Raw genomic sequence first — 19,984 nt, forward strand, 5'->3', positions numbered from 1 at the left:
CAGTGGCAGATTTGGAAGAGGAGTAGGGAGGACAGGTGGTCACCAAGCCGTTTCCAGGGCTGCCCTGAAACCCAAAGGTGTCTGACCTTGCCCGGCGCATGGAAGGCCACAGCTCAGGGCCCAGTCAGGGCTGGCGGGAGCCAGACGGGAAGGGACCCCACCCAGGGCCACTGGGCAGGACGAGAACCCACCCAGCCTCCCGCCTCTGGGAAGTCCCTCCCTGCTTTGCCAGGGTGCAAACGCCGTGTAGCTTCACCCCAGATGGTCAGTGACGCCGGTCACAGCAGTGTGACGTCCCCCAAGAGAAGGCCCTTCTCTTACCTTTGCCAGAGTGTCTGCTATGCTCACCAGCGGCTGCTTTGCAGGATACTTGGCCATGTCCCATTCGAAGTGGGTCACGAAGGACGTTAAGTCAGCTGGAAGAACATAAACACGTTGCGACAGACAGCGGACCTCCCGTCTCTCCTGAGACGCAGGCAGGCCAAGCATCCCCGCTGAAACCGAGGAAGCAGCGAGAGAAACGGAAGGACAGACTCGGGGCGCCCTCCCCCTCCGGGAGAGCAGGTGCTCCCCACGGGAGCAGAAGGCCAGGCCAACATCGGCCAGGACCACGGGTAGCCCTACCCCCAGGGTGCTGTCAAGGTGCGCTCCCGCACCCAGACTCAAACTCAGACGGCTGCCCCAGAGCCCCGCGTGTGGGAGGCCCTGCTCTCCCAGGGGGTGGCCACGAAGTCGGAGATGTTCTGCGGCACCAGACGAATCCCCTGCCTTTTCCAGTTGGTTCGACCACACTCCCGGCTGAGCTGTCCGTTCGAGGTACCCCAGGGAGAGCCCCAAGCCAACCCCCAAGACCCCACAGCCACCATGGGTGCCACCTGCCCAGCAGATGACCATCTCCCTGCCTCTCCCACGTCCCAGCGCTAGACATAGGCCAGGTCCTCACACGCCCGTTTCAACAAAGGCATTTTCAACATTAGCGAAATACGGGAGTTAGTGAAGGTGGTTTTTACCACCTGGTACGGACGTGCATTTGTCAGGGTATGTTCTTTATATAAAAGTGCATAGTGAGCGGAACAAATCGGTGTTTTCTCAAATTTTCTTCTCTCTCTTACTTTCTCCGAAAGCGAGCCTAAACCTGCGCGCTCAGGGCGTCTGTGATTGTCTCTACCCAGCCGCGGGTGGAGGAAGGGGCTGGGAGGTCAGGCGGCGGCGCTTGGGGGCCCTGGGGCGTGTTAGTAACCAACTCTCTTCGCGCCTCAGCCTCCTGACCTGAGAAGTGGGTGCGCGAAGGGGTGTCCGCACACCTCCTGAGGGCCCTGTCTCCTCAGGTGAGCTCTAGGCACATTGAAACGGTGCGACCCGGGGGCCAGCTGCAGGCTACACCCCGGTCCATTACCTCTTCAGTGTAGGACGCGCTAAGGGGGCCCCCAGAATTCCACGAACCCCAGCAAGATGGGCCTTGCTCTCCTGGGTTCTCACCCCAGGTTATGTGGACGCCGGCCCTCCAGGCAGGTGAAAAGGGACAGGTCACTGCTCCCTCGACATTCAGTCACCGCGACTGAAGGCCAGCTCACTACTGTGCTGGGGACAGCAGATCGTAGCCCCCTCGCCTTCGAGGTGCTCGCTGTTCGCTCGGGACACGAGTCAAACATGACACCACATGGGGGCTTTCCTGGTGGCGCAATGGTTGAGAGTCCGCCTGCCGATGCAGGGGACATGGGTTCGTGCCCCGGTCCGGGAGGATCCCACATGCCGCGGAGCGGCTGGGCCCGTGAGCCACGGCCGCTGAGCCTGCGCGTCCGGAGCCTGTGCTCCGCAACGGGAGAGGCCACAGCAGTGAGAGGCCCGCGTACCGCAAAAAAAAACAAAAACATGACACCACAGTGAGCAGTGTAACACAAGGCTGGCAGCGGCTGAGGAAGGAAAGGGAGAGCCCACACCTGCCTCCTGTCCTGGAGGGGCTCCAAGGGCGTCGCGGGGACCCCGTATTCACACAGGGACGGAATGGGACAGAGTTTGCCACGTGGCCAGTGAAGGAGGACGCCGGGCATCGGGCGGGGTGGACTGGTGAGCGTCACACACGGGGCATGAGGACTCCCTGGGTCTCGCTGATGGAGCAGGAAGCGTGGACGGAGGGGGAACAGGAAGGCCGGGCGGGGCCAGGAAAGTCACGTCTGCACCTTCTGCTGTGGCGATACAGACACCAGGCCCACCTCCTGAGCCCCCCGCACATGCCAGGAGTGAGACACGCGTCACTCCCACCTCAACAGCACTGCGGAAAGGTCACCAAGAGGTCAGGACATAGCCGGGCGAAGACACTGGTGCTCTGAGGAGCCTTCTCTGGGGCTCTGAGGGAGAGAGAAGGGAAAGCTAAGAGGGGCCCGTGCCCGGGGAGTGGAGGCAGGGGGCCGACAGCAGCACGCAGGGACAAGTACCCCTGGGGCACGAAGGAGGCTCGGGGCACACCTGCGTTTCCAGGCTGGGTGACTGGGTGAAAGGAGGGGATGCTCACTCAGCCAGGCAGCGGGGAGGCGGCAGCCTGGGCTGAGCAGAGGCGAGCGGAGACGGGCTCAGCCTGGGACGAGCGAAGTCGGACATTCGGGTCCGTTAAGCTCCCACACGGCAGACGGAAATGAAGTGGGGCTCGGAGGAGGGAAGTGGCCGTGGGAGGGAGGTCAGCAGGATGACGATGCTGGTGACGACCATCACAGTAGCTGATGCTGGCTGGTGCTTGACCCTGGCCTGGACGCATGAGTTATTTCAGTTCATTTACCCTTCAACTCTGTTCAATATTATTATTATCTCCATTTCAGAGATGAGGAAACTCTGGCACAGAGGAAGTCACGTAATGTCCACCAGAAAAGGAGACAAGGAACGTGGAGGCCAGGGAGGACCACGCTCCTTCCCCGCCCCGGCCTCGGGCAGGCGCGGCCACACTCTGGGGGGACAGGGAAGCTGCCGTTGTCGGCACCTTTGCAAGAACCACTCTCCGATACTTCTGGTCTCCTGACTTAGAGGGTCCTTCAGATTCCAGCGGTGTTGGGATGGACAAGAGGGCCTCTGAGGCACCAAGGGTGGGGCCCTGACCCCAGTGGACTAGTGCCCTTATGAGGAGACACCAAAGAGCCCCCCCGCCCCCCGTGCTCCCACCAAGCAAGGGCCGTGTGAACACACAGGGAAGGGAGCAGGTTCTCACCAGGAACCACGTCTGCCAACACCTTGACCTTGAATTTCCAGCCTCCAGAGCTGTGAGAGATAAACATCTGTGGTTTAAAAGCCTCCAGTCTGCAGTAGTTTGATATGGCAGCCTGAGCTAATACGGATTTTGGTATTAATTGGGTTATTAATATGGATTTGGGGATTGCTACACTAGGGCGAGGAAATGACTTTGTAGGAAGGATCCAGGCCTCGGAGGAACTGCACTGAGGTCTGGATGACGGCAGGGGTGCAGTCAGAGGCAGAAGTGACGGTCACAAAGGGCTGTTCGTGTGCCAGCAGTCACCCCGATCCTGCTACTGGACCCTACTGCGGGCCAGGCCCTGCGCAAGCACGACGGTCACACACCTCCCATGCGGTCACATGCTGCACGGTGGGAGCCATCGCCCACCACACAGGCCGGGGAACAGCCCGCCCCAGGAAGGTGCCAGGCAGATGTGTGCTCTACAGAGTCCTGCCTCTGCCCCCCCAGACCCCATGGGCACACCACCACCCGAGCTCAGCCACCCCGACCCCTCACCCTCTCTCTCACTGCTGCTCTTGTCCTAAACATCAGGCTGGAGACCAACTCCTGAAAGCCTGCCCAGCCCTCCCTCCCCCTGCTGGCCTGAGCCCTGGTATGCTCGCCAGCCTCATCACACTAATGACGCTGCACGATCACCCCTGATTCCCTTGCTCCTTCAGCCTCCTTGAGGGCAGGTGATTATCTCTGTGTCCCCAGAGCCTGTGACACTGCCCAGCAGGGAGCAAGTACTTCGTCTGAGAATCTGCCTAATAACCCTGATTATTGTACTAACGCTATCCGGGTTGCTTAGACGAGGTACATTTCAGACAAGGTCTCGTGTCCGTGCATTTTCACAAACTCCAGGCTTTTACGGCACTCAAACCAAAGAGAACGCGTCCCTCTTTTCTACTAGAATGTCTGTAATTCCTTTAAGGCTCAGCCCCCCTCCTCGTGGAGGCTCCTAAGCACTTGGTCTCCATCACAGCACGTCAGGCACTGTGGGTCTGATCCCCAGGCCGTGAGCTCCTGGAGGGCAATCATCGCTGGATGCCCAGCACCCAGCACGCTGCCTGGTACTCGATGGCCAGGCACGAGTGTCTGATGACTGAGGAGGTTAGATAAGGAGACGGCGAAGGTCTCCCCGCAGAAACCTCCAGAAACCTCTGGTTTGTGACTGTGACTTCTCCCACCTCCTCCTCCAACACCTCCTCTTCCAGGTGGGGAGCACCAGCCCCAGCTCCAGACGCTGCCCCGTCCCCCCAGCCCCAGCTCCCGCATCCACGGGCCCTGCCCTCTCCGCCTGAGGACGGTCCTCAGCCTTGGAAAGCGGCAGCCCCGGGCCCTCCTGTGCTGCCCGTACCGCAGCCTCCGCTCCGCCTGCCCCGGAAATGGCAGGCCCCGTCCCCGCCCCTCTCCCTGGCTGACGTCCGGAAGCCTGGTCTTGAGGGTCAAGGGCCTGTGAGGTCAGACCACGGCCCAGGCAGGCTCACTTTGAATCAAAACACGCTGTACACAGGCGGCTGCCCTTGAGCGACAATGATGTCATCTAAGAACCAAAACAAGGCCTTCCCGGCAGCAGCAGAAAGAAGGACCTGTGACCACACAGGCAGCGGCCTGCTGCGCGGGCAGCCAGACGGGCCTTCGGATGGTTCTGACGCCGCGCACTCAGCCTCTGCTGCAATCAAACGCGTCTGTGTCCTTCCACGCTCCAAGCGCAGCGGGAGGCAGAAAACCAACAAAAACAAAAGGTTCCCCGGGCAGAGCAGACAGCCGTAAAGGGATTAAGTCCATTGACAGGTGAGAAAACCGAGACCCAGGGAGGTGACCTGCCAAGGTCACAAAGGACCAAGCCTGACTCTTCCAAGGCCAGTGCTGCTGGCCCTCCAGGAAACACAGCCCAGAAGACTTGGGTGTACCCTCAGGGACATCAGATTAAAATCCCACCTGCTGGGGGCAACACTGAGTTTCTCCAGCTAATTCTCTCAATCACTAGCTCCCTGGGTGCCCTGCAGAAAAAAATATTTCCCCATCCGAATAATATCAGGAAAGCCTGAGCCAAACTGTCTCAAAGGTCTCTTGACTGCAGTACTTTTCAGAGCCTTTACTACACGTGCATGAGCGCTGCCCTAGCGTCCTTGACCTTTGTGTGCACAGGGCTGGGGTACGGGACCAGCTGTGGAGGCTTTAGTCTGGAAGTTGTGGGCACCCAACTCCCAGGAGGCCTAGAGATAATGAAACACATACGAACAAATGAAGCTGAATTTGCACCTCCTGAGAGGAGAAGCAGCGGCTCTTAGAGTCCTGCCATTTGGACTGGGAATGGATACGATGTAATAATAACATCTAATTTTAATTGACTAGAATGTAAGCATTTTGATCATTATTGTAATGTGAGCTCAAATCCTAGAATCCTCAAGACCAGGTTTTTATGTAGAAAAGTAGCTCTAGGCCCTAAGTCCGCACTTCAGTCTAGGGCCCTATGAGTTACCTGCTGGGAAGTAAGATCAGTTCATCAATTGAACAAAATAATTTTTTTGATTAGCCTCGGCAAGAAATCTCAGTGTAACTAACAGATTGCATTTGGGAAGGCATTTTGGTGACTTCTAATCTGTAAAGATTTGTATTCGTCCTAAGGGGATTTGCTGGCGTCAATTCCACCAGTCTGAGCAGGCTGGAGAAAAACCAAAGCAAATGACACCTTCTAACAGGGAAACCAGAAATGGCCTGTTTGAGCATAGGGACTCTCCCAGGAGGGGCCTGAGAGAAGAAGGCTCCCTGTATGAGCAAACCCCATCAAGGCCATACAAAGCTAAGCCTGGCATTTAAGTTGTCAGGGTCCACAAAACAGCTAGCCCCCAAGAACAGGCAGGAGGACGCTAGGGAGAGCCGTCAAGGCAAGAAGCGAACCGCAAGCCAAAAGATGCTCAAGTTGATCTTGAACTCCAGGGTCAAGCCATTCACCACTCCAGGAGGCATGCAGGGCTGCTGCTCGAGGCAAGGGAGATGCAAGGAAGAGTGGGGAGGGAAAAAACAGTTGCTATCTGTGTTATATGGATATCGTGACCACGCTACGAGATTGTCACTTGAGAAATCCATCGTCACCTGATCACTGTATCCCTACAACCAGACTGAGATTCCACCTTCCCGGGGACATGCGGGTGGCACACAGAGCACACACACGACAAACAACACACAACCTACTCTTTAAACATTTCATTTTTTCCTTCAAACCTGCAATGTAATAAGGTGGAGTTATTAGACTGCATTAACATACGAAACTAAGTTCAGATTTGGGAGTACGAACATTTCCATTTATCAGTTAAAACAAGCAAAGAAAAAGCTTTCGAATGTTCCCAGGAGGGAATTCCCGGGCCATTCAGTGGTTAGGACTCCATGCTTCCACTGCAGGGGGCATGAGTTCGATCCCTGGTCGGGGAGTTAAGACCCCGCATGCCACATGGAGGCCAAAAACAAGAAATGTTCCCCAAAGGGAAAAGACTTTAATTTATATGTAATAAATGATATAAATAAATATTAAATATAGAATATATGTTCTCATTTTCAGTATACTTATGCATAGAGTCATAGGTTTAATTATCTCTACAGATGCTGAAACACCTAATTCTAAGGTTTCCAAAGCCTCAAAGTTTTTGTCTTGCACACTTTAAGTGCACTCAAATTGTTTGTACGCTAATTCATGGACCAAAACATCCTTGGAATCTAAAGATTTATCCTGTTCGCATAGGGAAGACAGAATGCCAAAGGCAAACATGCTACCCAAAGTGTTTTTGGTCAATCTCTCCTCTACCTACTGGGCACAACTAAAGAATTCAGTCTGAGGCGTTCCCAACAATGAAGGCATTTTTCAGCCTCATTTGGGGAAAGGGAAAAATCGGTTGGGCGGTGGGGATGGAATACTCCATGCGGGATAAAGTGGAGGCTGATAGACAAGGTGGGTGAGCCAACCAACCATTAAACCTCACTGAACCCATTTTCATTTCAAATTTCATTGAGCAGTTCAGCTACAGGTAAGAAATGCCAGATGCTTTAGAAATGAGACAGCAGGATTATAAGCTTGTAAAGGGGCACGTCTTCCAAACAGCGGTGCCGATGTGTCAGTTTGGAGCCTCCACGGTACCTGTATCATTTCAGCCGCTACTGTGTGACCACATCCGAGGCCACTGATGGACCAGAATGAGCTGGGAAAGCACCGTCATAAACGCACTTCAGGAACCTACCTCCATTGGCCAGAAGGTTCTCCTGGACCTTCCCCTTTGCATCTTCCATCACTTCCACCACACTCTGGGCCATTCTCTTTATGAGGCTTTGGGGAAAGAACAAAAAACCAGTTAGAGTAGGAAACTGCCCGCAGAATACTCTCAACTCTGCTGGCGGGAAAAGGACCAGAGTCACCCTTTGGGAGAACAATCCGGCCATATGCATGAAGAGACGTAAAATGCTAACCAGTATTTAAACCAGTGTTTCCACTTCTGGGAAAGTATCTTAAGGAAACAGGACAAACAGAAAAAGCCTTCTGAGTAAAAGATGTTCTTTGCAGTAACGTTGCTGACAGCGAAAAACTGGAAGCCACTGAAAGGTTTGACAATAGCGGATTGTTTAAGTGAAGGATGGTATACCCAGCTGAGGGGTTATTAGCAGCCACTGAAAATAGGTTTACAAAGAATTTCTAATACCGTGGAACAAGGCGTGCATTATAATGTTACGTGGAGAAAAACCAAGATACAGACTTATACAGACAGTATGGCTGCAGCTATGTGAAAATGTTCTTCCTACTTTACATATTTTCTATTCTAATCCAGTATTACTTTTATAATTAGAAAATTAAAACTTTCTAAGTCTTCAGAAAACAGACTGAAGGCTCCAGAAAGTCTGAGAAAGGAAAGGGAAGTCTGAGACTTGGAAGCAGAAAGGGCTCAAGTTCACTGTGGCTCTGCCAAATGTATGACTCTGGCCAAATTTATTTAATCTCTTTGAGCCTCAGTTTTCTTTTCTGTAAAATGGGATGATACCCATTTTGAGGGATTGTTGTAAATATTAATAGAACTAATCAGGCAGGAGTGTCTGGTGGCAAAGAGTGTCCACTCCTGGAGGCCCATCAGTTAGAAGTCCAGCTGGCAGCAGGCCAACCAGGATCAAAGTCTAAAAGCTCTGATGATCTACATCTTTGCCTCAGGCCCTCTCTCCTCATTCTCCTGGCTCCCAGGAGGGAGCAGGTGTTTGCAGGGAGGAAGATGAGGTCACTGAATTCCAAATGGAGAACCTGGTTTTCTGCTGAGGCAGGCACTGGCCGTGTGGCCACTCAGAGCGTGGAGCCCCGGGGCCTAGGGCCCGACACAGAAGACTGAGGCAGAGGGTACTGAAAGGCCCCAGATTAAAGAAAGAGAGGGAGAGAGGGAAAGACGGAGAGAGGGAAGGAAAAAGTGACAGAGCAGGCGGGGAGAGCAACTTGTTTTCGGATCTAACTAATGTATGTTCGTGACCATGAACTGAAAAATACAAGCATAAAGCAATTAATGGGCTTCCCTGGTGGCGCAGTGGTTGAGAGTCTGCCTGCCGATGCAGGGGCACAGGTTCGAGCCCTGGTCCGGGAAGATCCCACATGTCGCGGAGCAATTGAGCCCGTGCACTACAACTACTGAGCCCATGCGCCACAACTACTGAGCCTGTGCTCTAGAGCCTGCGAGCAACAACTACTGAGCCCACGTGCCACAACTACTGAAGCCCGCGTGCCCAGAGCCCGTGCTCCGCAACAAGAGAAGTCACCGCAATGAGAAGCCCGAGCACTGCAATGAACAGTAGCCCCCGCTCGCCGTAACTAGAGAAAGCCTGCGTGCAGCAACAAAGACCCAATGCAGCCAAGAATAAATAAAATTAATTAATTAATTAATTTTAAAAAATGAACCACCACACTCTCCCACCCAAAAGGAAACACATGCTTTGCATTTTGGCATATTTCCAAATACTTAACACTTCCACAGTTTATATTAAGTTGAGGTTCTCTTTTGTTTACCAAGTCCTCTATCACTGTTATTGAATCATCCAAAACTTCTCGAATTTTTGTGATCATTAAGATCCCATTTTACAGATGGGAGACTGTGGCCCAGAGGAGTAATTTGCCTCCCAACTACCCGGTTTGTCTGTGGACCCCAAGGCTCTAGGCCACCTGGGCTCAAATCACAAATGTGTTGGCATTTCTTAGGATAGTAGTTTTGCATCTTACTAATGACAACTGGGGCAAGTTACCTAGCTAATCTCATTCTGTTTCCTTGGCAAAATGGGGGTGATGTTGCTCATCTCACAGAGTTTGGTGCAATGCATATCAAGAACCAGGCCCGGGCTTCCCTGGTGGCACAGTGGTTGAGAGTCCGCCTGCCGATGCAGGGGACACGGGTTCGTGCCCCGGTCCGGGAAGATCCCACATGCCGCGGAGCGGCTGGGCCCATGAGCCATGGCCACTGAGCCTGCGCGTCCAGAGCCTGTGCTCCGCAACGGGAGAGGCCACAACAGTGAGAGGCCCACGTACTGCAAAAAAAAAAAAAAAGAACCAGGCCCCCGGGAGCTTGTGGTAGGTACCTTCAGATGAGCTCCCAGCAGCCTGATGGAGGCGTCTGGGCTCTCTGCCCTCTGGCTCCCCAGTAGATTCAGATTCGATAGGAGACGGTGAGGGCAGGGGTAGGGGGTACAAATCTCTTTCCCTCCCAGTTCCAGTAACCTATCTCCCCTCATCTCCTATAGCCTAGGGGTGTGGCAACCTCTCTGAGTCTACCTGGGTTCCTGTACCCTTCCTTGTGCTTCTCAACAGCCCTCATACAACTATATATGCTCCTTTATGAATAGACCTTTCTCAAATCATCCTAATTGGAGTGTGTCTTCTGTTATTTGTTAGAACCCTGACCCTATAAATTCATTCGTTCATTCACTCATTCATTTAGCAAATTCCAGACATTAATCAACTGTGTGCCAAGCACGGATGAGAGTGCTGTGAACCTAGATGCTATGCACAGAGCAGGCCCTGCTCTGAGAGCTTCTTTCTAATGCTGTCAAGGGATCCTCTTTATCATTATTATAGTGACACATTCAGGTGGCTGTCTCTTATTACCATATCCTCTGTCATATTCCGAGTAATTTCTTTACATGAAGGAAGTAGTAACTGCAGCCCCAATGGCAATGCCTGAAGCACAGCAGCTGTTCAGGAAATGTTTGCTGAATGAATAAACGAATGTCATAGCACCTAAATAACACACATGCTTCCTTCCTAATCGGCCTAAAAGCAGAACTCCCTCGTCATTCTGTTAATGACTCTTTGCTGTTCCCAATTCTAGCCTCCAAGAAATGTTTAACTATAACAAGCATGGCGGCACACCTGCCCCTAGGTATGTACACCACCATGGAACATCTCAGAATAGCACGGTCTGACGAAGCTTAATTGCTGGAAAAATTGCTTGTTGCACATAACAAAAATTCCCTGACTTACTGTGATCATTAACTACAGTCATCCGTGAATTGTGGTATGACAAAATCAGAACATTTTTCTCATTGAAAGGAATCTAAGGGTCTAGACACTGTTTTAAATTTACTTTTTTCCCTTTACAGTTCATTGTGAAAACCTTTACACATCACGGTAGCGCTTCCTCATTCCTTTCATTGACTGCATAGCATTTCATTGCAAGGTTGTATCATAACTAATTCTCTCGACTGAACATTTGGGTTGTTTACGCTTTGAATGATTTTGCAACAAAACGCATATTTTGCCCATTTGTGCAGACACATATGTAGGATAACTTGCAGAGGAGTAACTACTGGAATACAGGGTGTGAGCATTTGCAATTTTAACAGATAAGGCCAAATTATCCGCCAAGTATACAGAGCCAATGTACCCTCCCACCAACAATGGATGAGAGTGCCTGCCTCCTAAATCCTCGCCAACGTGATGGATTATGGATCTTTTTAATCCCTGCCAATCTGATAGCTGAAAAGTTCTATCTCACTGGTGCTCCGACTTGCATCTGTTTGATCATCGATGAGGCTGGACATCTTTTGATAGGTTTATTAGACTCTACCGATGGCTATTTTCTTCTGGTAATAGAGTGTTCATATCTTTCACTGGTTTCTCAACTTTTTTTTTTTTAAAAAAAACATCGATTTGTAAGGACTCTTAGGTGTTTCGGGGACTCAATTCTTGAGATGCTCTTTTGAGCTAGGTAACATCCCCACTCAGAAGATGAAAAAATTAAGACTTAAAGAGCTAAAAGTCACCCTACAGTGAGTTATAAGTGTCAGAGCAGAAGTTGAGCCCAGATCTACATGACTCCAAAGCCATGCTCTTCAGTGCTTGTCTAAACTAAACTCTGGCTCCCTCCTCTAACACAAAAGCTTATACTAACCCACAAGGGAAGATATAGAAATCATATTTTTAATTAAAAAAGCAAACTGCAGATGGTGTGTAACCTTGATTGGGGTTTGGTTACACTGAGGCACCCAACAAAATTCATCAACCTGTTCATTCAAGATGTACACATTTCACTGTATGTACATTTTACCTCATTAAAAAAAATTTTTGATGGCCAACAGGCATATGAAAACATGCTCAATATCACTAATTATTTGAGAATTGCAAATCAAAACTACAATGAGGTATCACCTCACACCGGTCAGAATGACCATCATGAAAAAGTCTACAAATAATAAATGCTGGAGAGGGTGTGGAGAAAAAGGAAACATCCTACACTGTTGGTGGGAATGTAAATTGATACAGCCACTGTGCAGAACAGTATGGAGGTTCCTTAAAAAACTAAAAATAGAACTACCATAAAATAGAACTACCAGCAATCCCACTACTGGGCATATATCCAGAGAAAACTCTAGTTAGAAAAGATACATTCACCCCATTGTTCATAGCAGCACTGTGTACCATAGCCAAAACATGGAAACAAACCCAAATGTCCATCGACAGATGAGTGAATAAAGAAGACATGATACATATATACAATGGAATATTACTCAGCCATGAAAAAGAATGAAATAATGCCTTTTGCAGCAACATGGATGGACCTATAGATTATCATATTAAGTGAAGCAAGTCAGATAGAGAAAGACTTATATGTGAAATCTTAAAAAATGATACAAATGAACTTATTTACGAAACAGAAACTGACTCTCAGACATAGAAAACGAACTTATGGTTACCAAAGGGGACAACGGGGTGGGGAGGGGAAAGATAAATTAGGAGTTTGGGATTAATATACACTTACTACTATACATAAAATAGATAAACAACATGGGCCTACTGTATAACACAGGGAACTATATTCAATATCTTATTGAATAACCTATAATCACCATTATAATAACCTATAATGGAAAAGAATCTGAAAAAGAATATATATATATATATATATATATCAGAAACAGACAAATATTTCCACCTTTAGAGGAATGCCACTCAGTTAAGTAACCCCACCCCCTGCCACCGTCACTCAGAACGGAACTGGGTTCTGGCTAGGTTGGCTTTGTGCAGCTCAACTTGCCCACAACACAGCATAGAAATTCTTGGTCCTCTCCAAAAAGCCAACCTGCCGGGACTTCCCTGGTGCTCCAGTGGTTAGGACTCTGTGTTTCCACTGCAGGGGGCATGGGTTCGATCCCTGGTTGGGGAACAAAGATCCCACATGCCGCCACCAAAATAAAAATTTTTTAAAAGCCAACCTACCCCCAGAGAAAATTTGCCCCCTAGTGGAACGTGGAGGAGAGGAAGGCTACTTGTTCTGAAGCGGTACTGAAATGCTCTGGTGTCTTTTAGGAATAACCGGGCAGTTAGTCCCCTAAGTATCAGCACACATTTGTCTACGTTCTGGAAAGTTTGCCAAAAGTCAACCCACCAAGCAGCCCGGTCACCACGCCCAACGGCAGGGGCCCCAGGGCTCACAGATGAAGGGTGCCACCAGAGTGGTACCACCCGCAGCCTTCCCAGGGGATGGAGGGGTCAAGGTCAGAAATGGCAGATCACAAAATGGGATGACAGGTGACTCAGGAACACCCGAAAGTGTGCTTGCTCATGCTGGTGAGCCAAGAAATCCACATTCACACAATCATACATCATTTTCATTTTGCCAGGGACATGAACAACGTTTTTTAAAGGCACTGAATCGATGAGGGTCTGATGAAACTGCTGCACGTTCTTGCAACCTCGTTGGAAAACGATTTAGCAATGCGTACAAGCAACTTTAAATATTTCTACATCCTTTGAACCTGTAATTTCACTTTCGGAAGTGCAACTTCAGGAGGTAACCAAAAATGAAGACAAAGATTTATGCTAAGATGCTAATTAGGGTGTTAATTATAGTAGAATCATCTGTGTTTTATTACCATAAAAAATAAAACAAAACAAGCCCCCCACCCTGGCCATTAAAAAAATCTTTAGCATTACTTTAGAGCCATGGAAGTATGACCATAACATAATGTGCCCACCCAGAATCATCATATGGGGTCACAGCTGGAAGGGCCTTCAGGGACCAAGGCAAGGTGGGGACTTGCCTGAGGTCACGCAGCTCCTTGGGAGCTGACCAGGACCAAAACTAGGCCTCTAGGACAGCTTGGTGCCCCTTGGGAGGGGACGGCAATGGGTACCAATCAGCCTTTGGGGATGATGACACCATTCTAGAATTAGGTAGTGGCAATGGCTGGGCTACTTTGTGAATATACTAGAGACAAATGAATTTTATACATTAAGGGGATGAATACTGCAGTGTTGAATTATATCTCAATTTTATAAAAAAAATGTCTCAGCCTTTTTGCTGGCTTCGAGGGTGGAGACCCAGCGTGGAGAATGTCAAGGACTGGTTTGGTCATTTATGCTGGATGTCGCCAGCTCCCCCAAAGTTCCTTGGCTCTATGCCCTTTTTTCCCATCACCACTGTATTTTACAGTGACCAGAAATCTGTCCAGGCCCCGCCCTGGGTCGCTGTCCTAGGCAGGTCATGCCATTTTTGTCCAGGTTTCCCTCAACAGCCTCCTCTGTGCTTTCCTTGCCTCTCCCAGCCTGGCTTCCTCCTGCCTCTCCCTCCCATGGCAGCCAGAGGGATCTCTAAAAATACACATCTCAGCATGCCATCAGTATTGCTTCAACTCTAGCACTGGTTTCCCAAGAAGTTCAAATAGTGACGTTCCAACTCCTTAGCAGAGTTTACAAGGAACACCCCTCCCTGTCCGGCCTCCTCTTTCTCCACCCTCTTCCCTTTCCTTGCCCTTCCCAGGCCAGCCTTCTGAAGCTACCTGGATGCTACTCACCCTTTACAACAGCCCAAGTGCCCCCTCCTCAAGGCAAGTCAACCCTAACCAATATTGTACAACAGAGCGTTGGAGAACACCTCCACCCACAACACGTTGCTTCCTCTGCTGCACACCTGAAACTAACACAACATTGCAAATCAACTGTACCTCAATAAAAAAAAAAAACAAACTACCATTAAAAAAAAAAAATCGTTGCTTCCCGCACTCAGCAAAAACATACTGTATCCGTTATGCACCAGGCGATGTTATGGGAAACGGCAGTGAACAAACAGACCACAGTTGTTGCCCTCAGGGGGCTTACACCAGGACCCTCCCTCCATCATATAAATTATCACACTGCTGAAGTGCTGGTTTCCTCATCTGGTCACCACTAAACAAACGGATCTCTGAAAATTTATTAATTGAGCTATCATCAGCTCAAGCAAACATATAGTGGCTCCTAGAAAACACAGAGACGCTCAGCAAATCCTGGCTGGCTCGCTGGATAAGCGCCTTAGGATGTGAAGCAAGAAATCAGCCCAATGCTCCTCAGAGCCACCATGGTCCCCAGTCTTTCCTGCTTCACTCACGTGCCACCTACAGGATCCAGATGTTTGCTTTACTCTGCTGCCTCATCGCCCAGAATGTGAACTTTTCAAAGAATGGGCATTTCTTTAAAAAAAAAAAAAAAATCAGTATTCCTGGGAATTCCTGGCAGTCCAGTGATTAGGACTCTGCACTTCCACTACAGGGGGACAGGGTTCAATCCCTGGTCAGGGAACTAAGATCCCGCAGGCCACAGCACGGCCAAAAAAAAAAAAAAAAATTCAGTAGCCCTTATGTCTACAAAATAGTAGTACTCAATGCAGCTGTAATATCAAGCTTAGTCCATGGCAAGAGGGCCGTGCCCTGGGACCCCATGCTTTAGAGGGTCCTAATCTGGCCCTCATCTAAGCCACTACCATCCCACAGGGTCAGGAAGCAATGCAAAGGTCTGAGGGTCAAAGGGGAGGTATGCAATCACACTTCGGGTATCAGGAGCCTAGCTGCCTCAAGGAACAGGTATTTACCCAAAAGAAATGAACGCTATGTCAATACAAAAACGGTACATGGACATTCATAACAACTTAAATAGTCCAAAACTGGAAACCATCTAAATGTCCTGTAATGGGTGAATAAATTGTGGCTTACCCATAAAACGGAATACTACTCGGCAGTAAAAAAAAAAAAAAAAAAAAAAAAAAAAGACTATTAATATACACACCACAACATCGATAAATCTCAAATAATGATACAGAATGGAAAAACCAAACCAAAAAAGTACATACTATATCATTCCATTTATATAAAAGTACTAGGACTTCCCTGGTGGCTCAGTGGTTAAGACTCTGCCTGCCAATGCAGGGGACACGGGTTCGAGCCCTGGTCCGGGAAGATCCCACATGCCGCGAAGTGGCTGGGCCCGTGAGCCATGGCCGCTGAGCCTGCGCGTCCAGAGCCTGTGCTCCGCAACGGGAGAAGCCACAATGGTGAGAGGCCCGCGTACCGCAAAAAAAAAAAAAAAAAAAAAAAAGCCTACACTACACTGAGGTACCATTTCTTACCTATCAGGTTCATAAACCCCCCCCAAATTTGACAGCATACTTGATTAGAAAGATTGTAGGAAAATGGGGACTCCTTAATTTCATTGCTAGTGGAAATGCAAAATGGTCAGAGAAATCTGACAACATCCATTAAAATTACAAAGGCATATGACCCCGGGATCCAGCAATTTGCTTCTGAGAATTCATCCTGCAGATACACCTGCACAATTATATGTGCAAAGGAATGATGTTGGAGCAAGATTACACCCTGTAGCACTGTTGGTAACGGCCCCCTTCCCCATAAAAGTAAATAAGCCAAGTGTCCACTTCTAGGGCTGGTTAATAAACTATGATACCTCCCCCATGTGGAACGCAAGGTAGCTTAAAACCAAGAAGGCTCTCTATGTACTGACAGGGAAAATCTCCCAGGATATATTGTTAAGTGAAAAAGAAGCAAGATGCTAAACATGTGAATTACTACTTTGTATTTGAAAAGGGGAGAAATAAAAATCTATGCTGGAATTTGCCTGTATTTGCATAAAGAAGGACCAGAAATGTATACAAGCAGCTTCCTAAGTGGGGGCTGAGGAGGGAGTTGGATGGGGAGAGGATAAGGGAAACTTCTCATGTGGAGCCTTTTATATTGTTTTTATCTTTGATGCATGTGAATGTATTACCTGTTCACAAACAAACAAACAAACAAAAAACCACACACACACACACACACACAAAAACAAGTACAAAAAACTTTGTTTTAAGTTTTTAAATATAAATTTAGAATCCCTGGCCTTAAGACATACTTCCTAGAAGTACGTTAGGATCCAGTGGGCTAAATAGCTGTGTAAGTGCTATTACTAACACCGGTCCTCAAAGTCGGAAGCCCACCTGCCTCAGGATCACCCAGAGGTCCCGTTTAAAATGCAGATTCCTAGGCCCTGCCCCAACCGGACCCCATCAGCAACCCTGGAGGTGGTGCCCCAGGACCTGTAATTTTTTTTTAAGTTCCCCAGGAGATGGTACAGGTGCTAGAAGAGGAGGCCCACTACTGTGAGATGGACGTGTACCCAGTAAATATGAATTCAGCACACACTCTGAGCCAGGCACTGCTCTAGGAGCTGCGCACAGAAATACTGTCCCTGTTTCCTTGGGGCATATATTCTACAAGAGACACACAAAGACAAACAAGGAGAGTGTTAAACAGTGGTGTGTGGAAGGCAGAGAATTAAAACAGGGTGGCCTAGAGGGGCTCAGCTGGCTGCTAGTCCACAGAAGGCCTCTGGAAGGGGTGACATTCCAACTGAGATGGGATGACGACAGGGGGCCCACCCTTCGAAGGTGAGGTGGCAGGTGGGGGGCCTGGGTCAGGATTTTGGTGCAAAAATACGGAATGAGAAGAAGGTGGTTTGGATGAAGGCAGGGAAGTGGACGGAAACGCGACAGGTTTGGCAGGCGGAGGCCACCGGGCTCGGTCCTCACTGGGGTCTCAAGCGGAGGGTCAGGAAGGAGGGGCCCAGACCGTTTGCTCGGTGCCTGGGCCCCGGGAGCCTTTGACTGAGGTGGGAAAGACCATGTAAGAGGACAATGGAAACATATAAGCTGTCCGCTGAGAATGATATTAACTTTGGACATAAAGCCAATGCCAAAAAAGAACCATTTAAAGCTGCCCCTTAAGCCTCTGAAAATAAGTCTAAGTGGCTGACATCTATGTAAGGCGTGAAGAGTGCTGTGTGGACAGGACTGGGCTGAGGTCTGGAGAACAGTGGAGCCGTGGCTCCCAGGAGCTGATCCAGGTCTAAAATGGAAGGGGGGACTTCCCTGGTGGTCCAGTGGTAAAGAATCTGCCTTCCAATTCAGCGGACGCGTGTTTGATCCCTGGTCGGGGAGCTAAGATCCCACATGCTGCAGGGCAACTAAGCCTGCGCACCACAACTACTGAGCTCATGCGCCTCAACTAGAGAAGAGAAAACCCGCATGCCACAGCTAGAGAGAAGCCCGCAGGCCGCAACAAGATCTGACACAGCCAAAAAAATAAAGATAATAAATAAATAAAAAGGAGGGGCCTGATACTAAATTTAACCTCCAAAGAATCGCTCTGAGTTTCACAATGTTGCCTGAGGCTGGCGCTGGCCTGTTGCCTCCTGCACAGAAATCAACACCCCCTCCTTCCCTGCAGGTGGGACTTCTGCTTTGGTGAGAACTGCTGGAGCTGGTTGGGGGCTGTCAAAGCAGAGACTATCCCAGCAGGGCTTGAAGGAGGGGATGAAGGCAGGGCGGGCGGGAAAGAAGTTAACCGCCATCTGCCAGAAAGGGAGAGAAGCAGGGGGACCAGTGAAGGCCTGACACACATCAGCCATGATCCTGTACAGTGACTTAACTCTGAGAACATCAGTGTTCTCATCTAGAACGTGGGGATAGTCACCCAGTTCCTGGGTCTGTGGTGAAGATCTCATGAGGAAATAGAGGAACGGAAGGCGCCTAATACAGTGCCTGGCATACAACGGGCTATCAAAGAATAGCCCCTAGCAAAACAGGGACGTGACAACCAGCAGGTGGTGTGGACTCAAGACAGGGAACAATATAACAGAGACTCTAGAGGACATCCAGGGGCGACCCTCAGTGGAGTCATAACTGTCACAGACCTTTATGATCCAGCAGTAAGAGCAGCAAAGTGCATCAAGATTAGAAACATGGACCCAGCAGATATGAAAGTCATTGATACTGTGGGTCCAACAGACATATATCAACTCTATACAATGAAAACGAGAGACCACACCCATCTCAGGCACCCATGCAACACTTAGAAAAAGCAGCAAAGAAAACTTCAAATTCCCAAAGGTAGAAATAGCACTCATTTTATTCTCTAACAACAAAGCAATAGAATTAGAAGTGAAAAACGAAAACAGAAACAACAAAAAAACTCAACAGCCCAGAAATTTAAAAAAGCATTTAAGGGCTTCCCTGGTGGCGCAGTGGTTGAGAGTCCGCCTGCCGATGCAGGGGACGCGGGTTCGTGCCCAGGTCCAGGAAGATCCCACATGCCGCAGGGTGGCTGGCCCCGTGAGCCATGGCCACTGAGCCTGCGCGTCCGGAGCCTGTGCTCCGCAACGGAAGAGGCCGCAAAAGTGAGAGGCCCGCATACCATAAAAAAAAAAAAAAGGAATGAGGACTCTGGCAGAAACTAACACACCATTGTAAAGCAATTATACCCAATAAAGATGTTTAAAAAAAAAACAAAGGGTTACATTTCAGGAGACAAAGCTTGAGCTAGAACAAAGGAATGAGATTCAAAAAGAGAAAAAGAATAAAGAATGAGGACTCTGCAGCCAGACTCCCTGGCCTCTAACTTTAGTTTCATCAATTATTGAAATCTCCGGGCTGTCACAGAGTAGGCATTCAATAAATGTTAACTATCACTATGTTATGATAACATTATGATGTTAGTATTGCTGTTATTCATGATTACTGATGCAAAATCTTACAACCTTAGCAAACAGAGTTCAACGTCCCAAGTAGAGTTTCTCCTTGGAATGCAAGGATGATTCAATAATTATGATATCTATTAATAAATATACCATATTAAGGTCAAGGAAAAAGAAAGAAACAACATAGGACCAATTCATTATATGCCACAAAAGGAATCTGAAAAAAATTACAGTACTTATGCCAGATAAACTCTTGGTAAAACAGAAACAGATACTTCCTTAGCATGATAATAGTGCATTTAGAAACAAGAGCTCAATGATATTTAATGGTGAGCCACTAAAATTATCCAAATTAAAGACAGGAACGAGAATACGATGTCCACTACCATCACTGACAAATTAAACATTTTTCTGGGCTACTACCCTCTGCAATTAAGCAAGAAAAGAAAATGAGAGAAAAGCAGGGAAAA

General features: G+C 48.9%; 1 protein-coding gene across 3 annotated transcripts in view; it reads right to left on the minus strand.

Moving 5' to 3' along the window:
* The window catches only part of ATP6V1C2 (ATPase H+ transporting V1 subunit C2), a gene marked incomplete at its 5' end in the record, with an annotated part of 46,529 nt that overhangs the window by 18,268 nt on the left and 8,277 nt on the right, over positions 1-19,984 (minus strand). For 2 of the 3 annotated variants that reach the window (XM_079720887.1, XM_079720886.1), the window contains 2 exons: positions 322-416; positions 7,459-7,544. In XM_079720887.1, the coding sequence (XP_079577013.1) occupies positions 322-416; positions 7,459-7,544 (181 nt within the window). Of the gene's footprint in view, positions 1-321; positions 417-6,421; positions 6,452-7,458; positions 7,545-19,984 lie in introns of all 3 variants that reach the window. The other variant, XM_079720885.1, reaches the window with a different exon arrangement.

This window comes from Hyperoodon ampullatus (genome assembly GCF_949752795.1).
Source record: "Hyperoodon ampullatus genome assembly, chromosome: 15".
Taxonomy (NCBI): Eukaryota; Metazoa; Chordata; class Mammalia; order Artiodactyla; family Ziphiidae; genus Hyperoodon; species Hyperoodon ampullatus.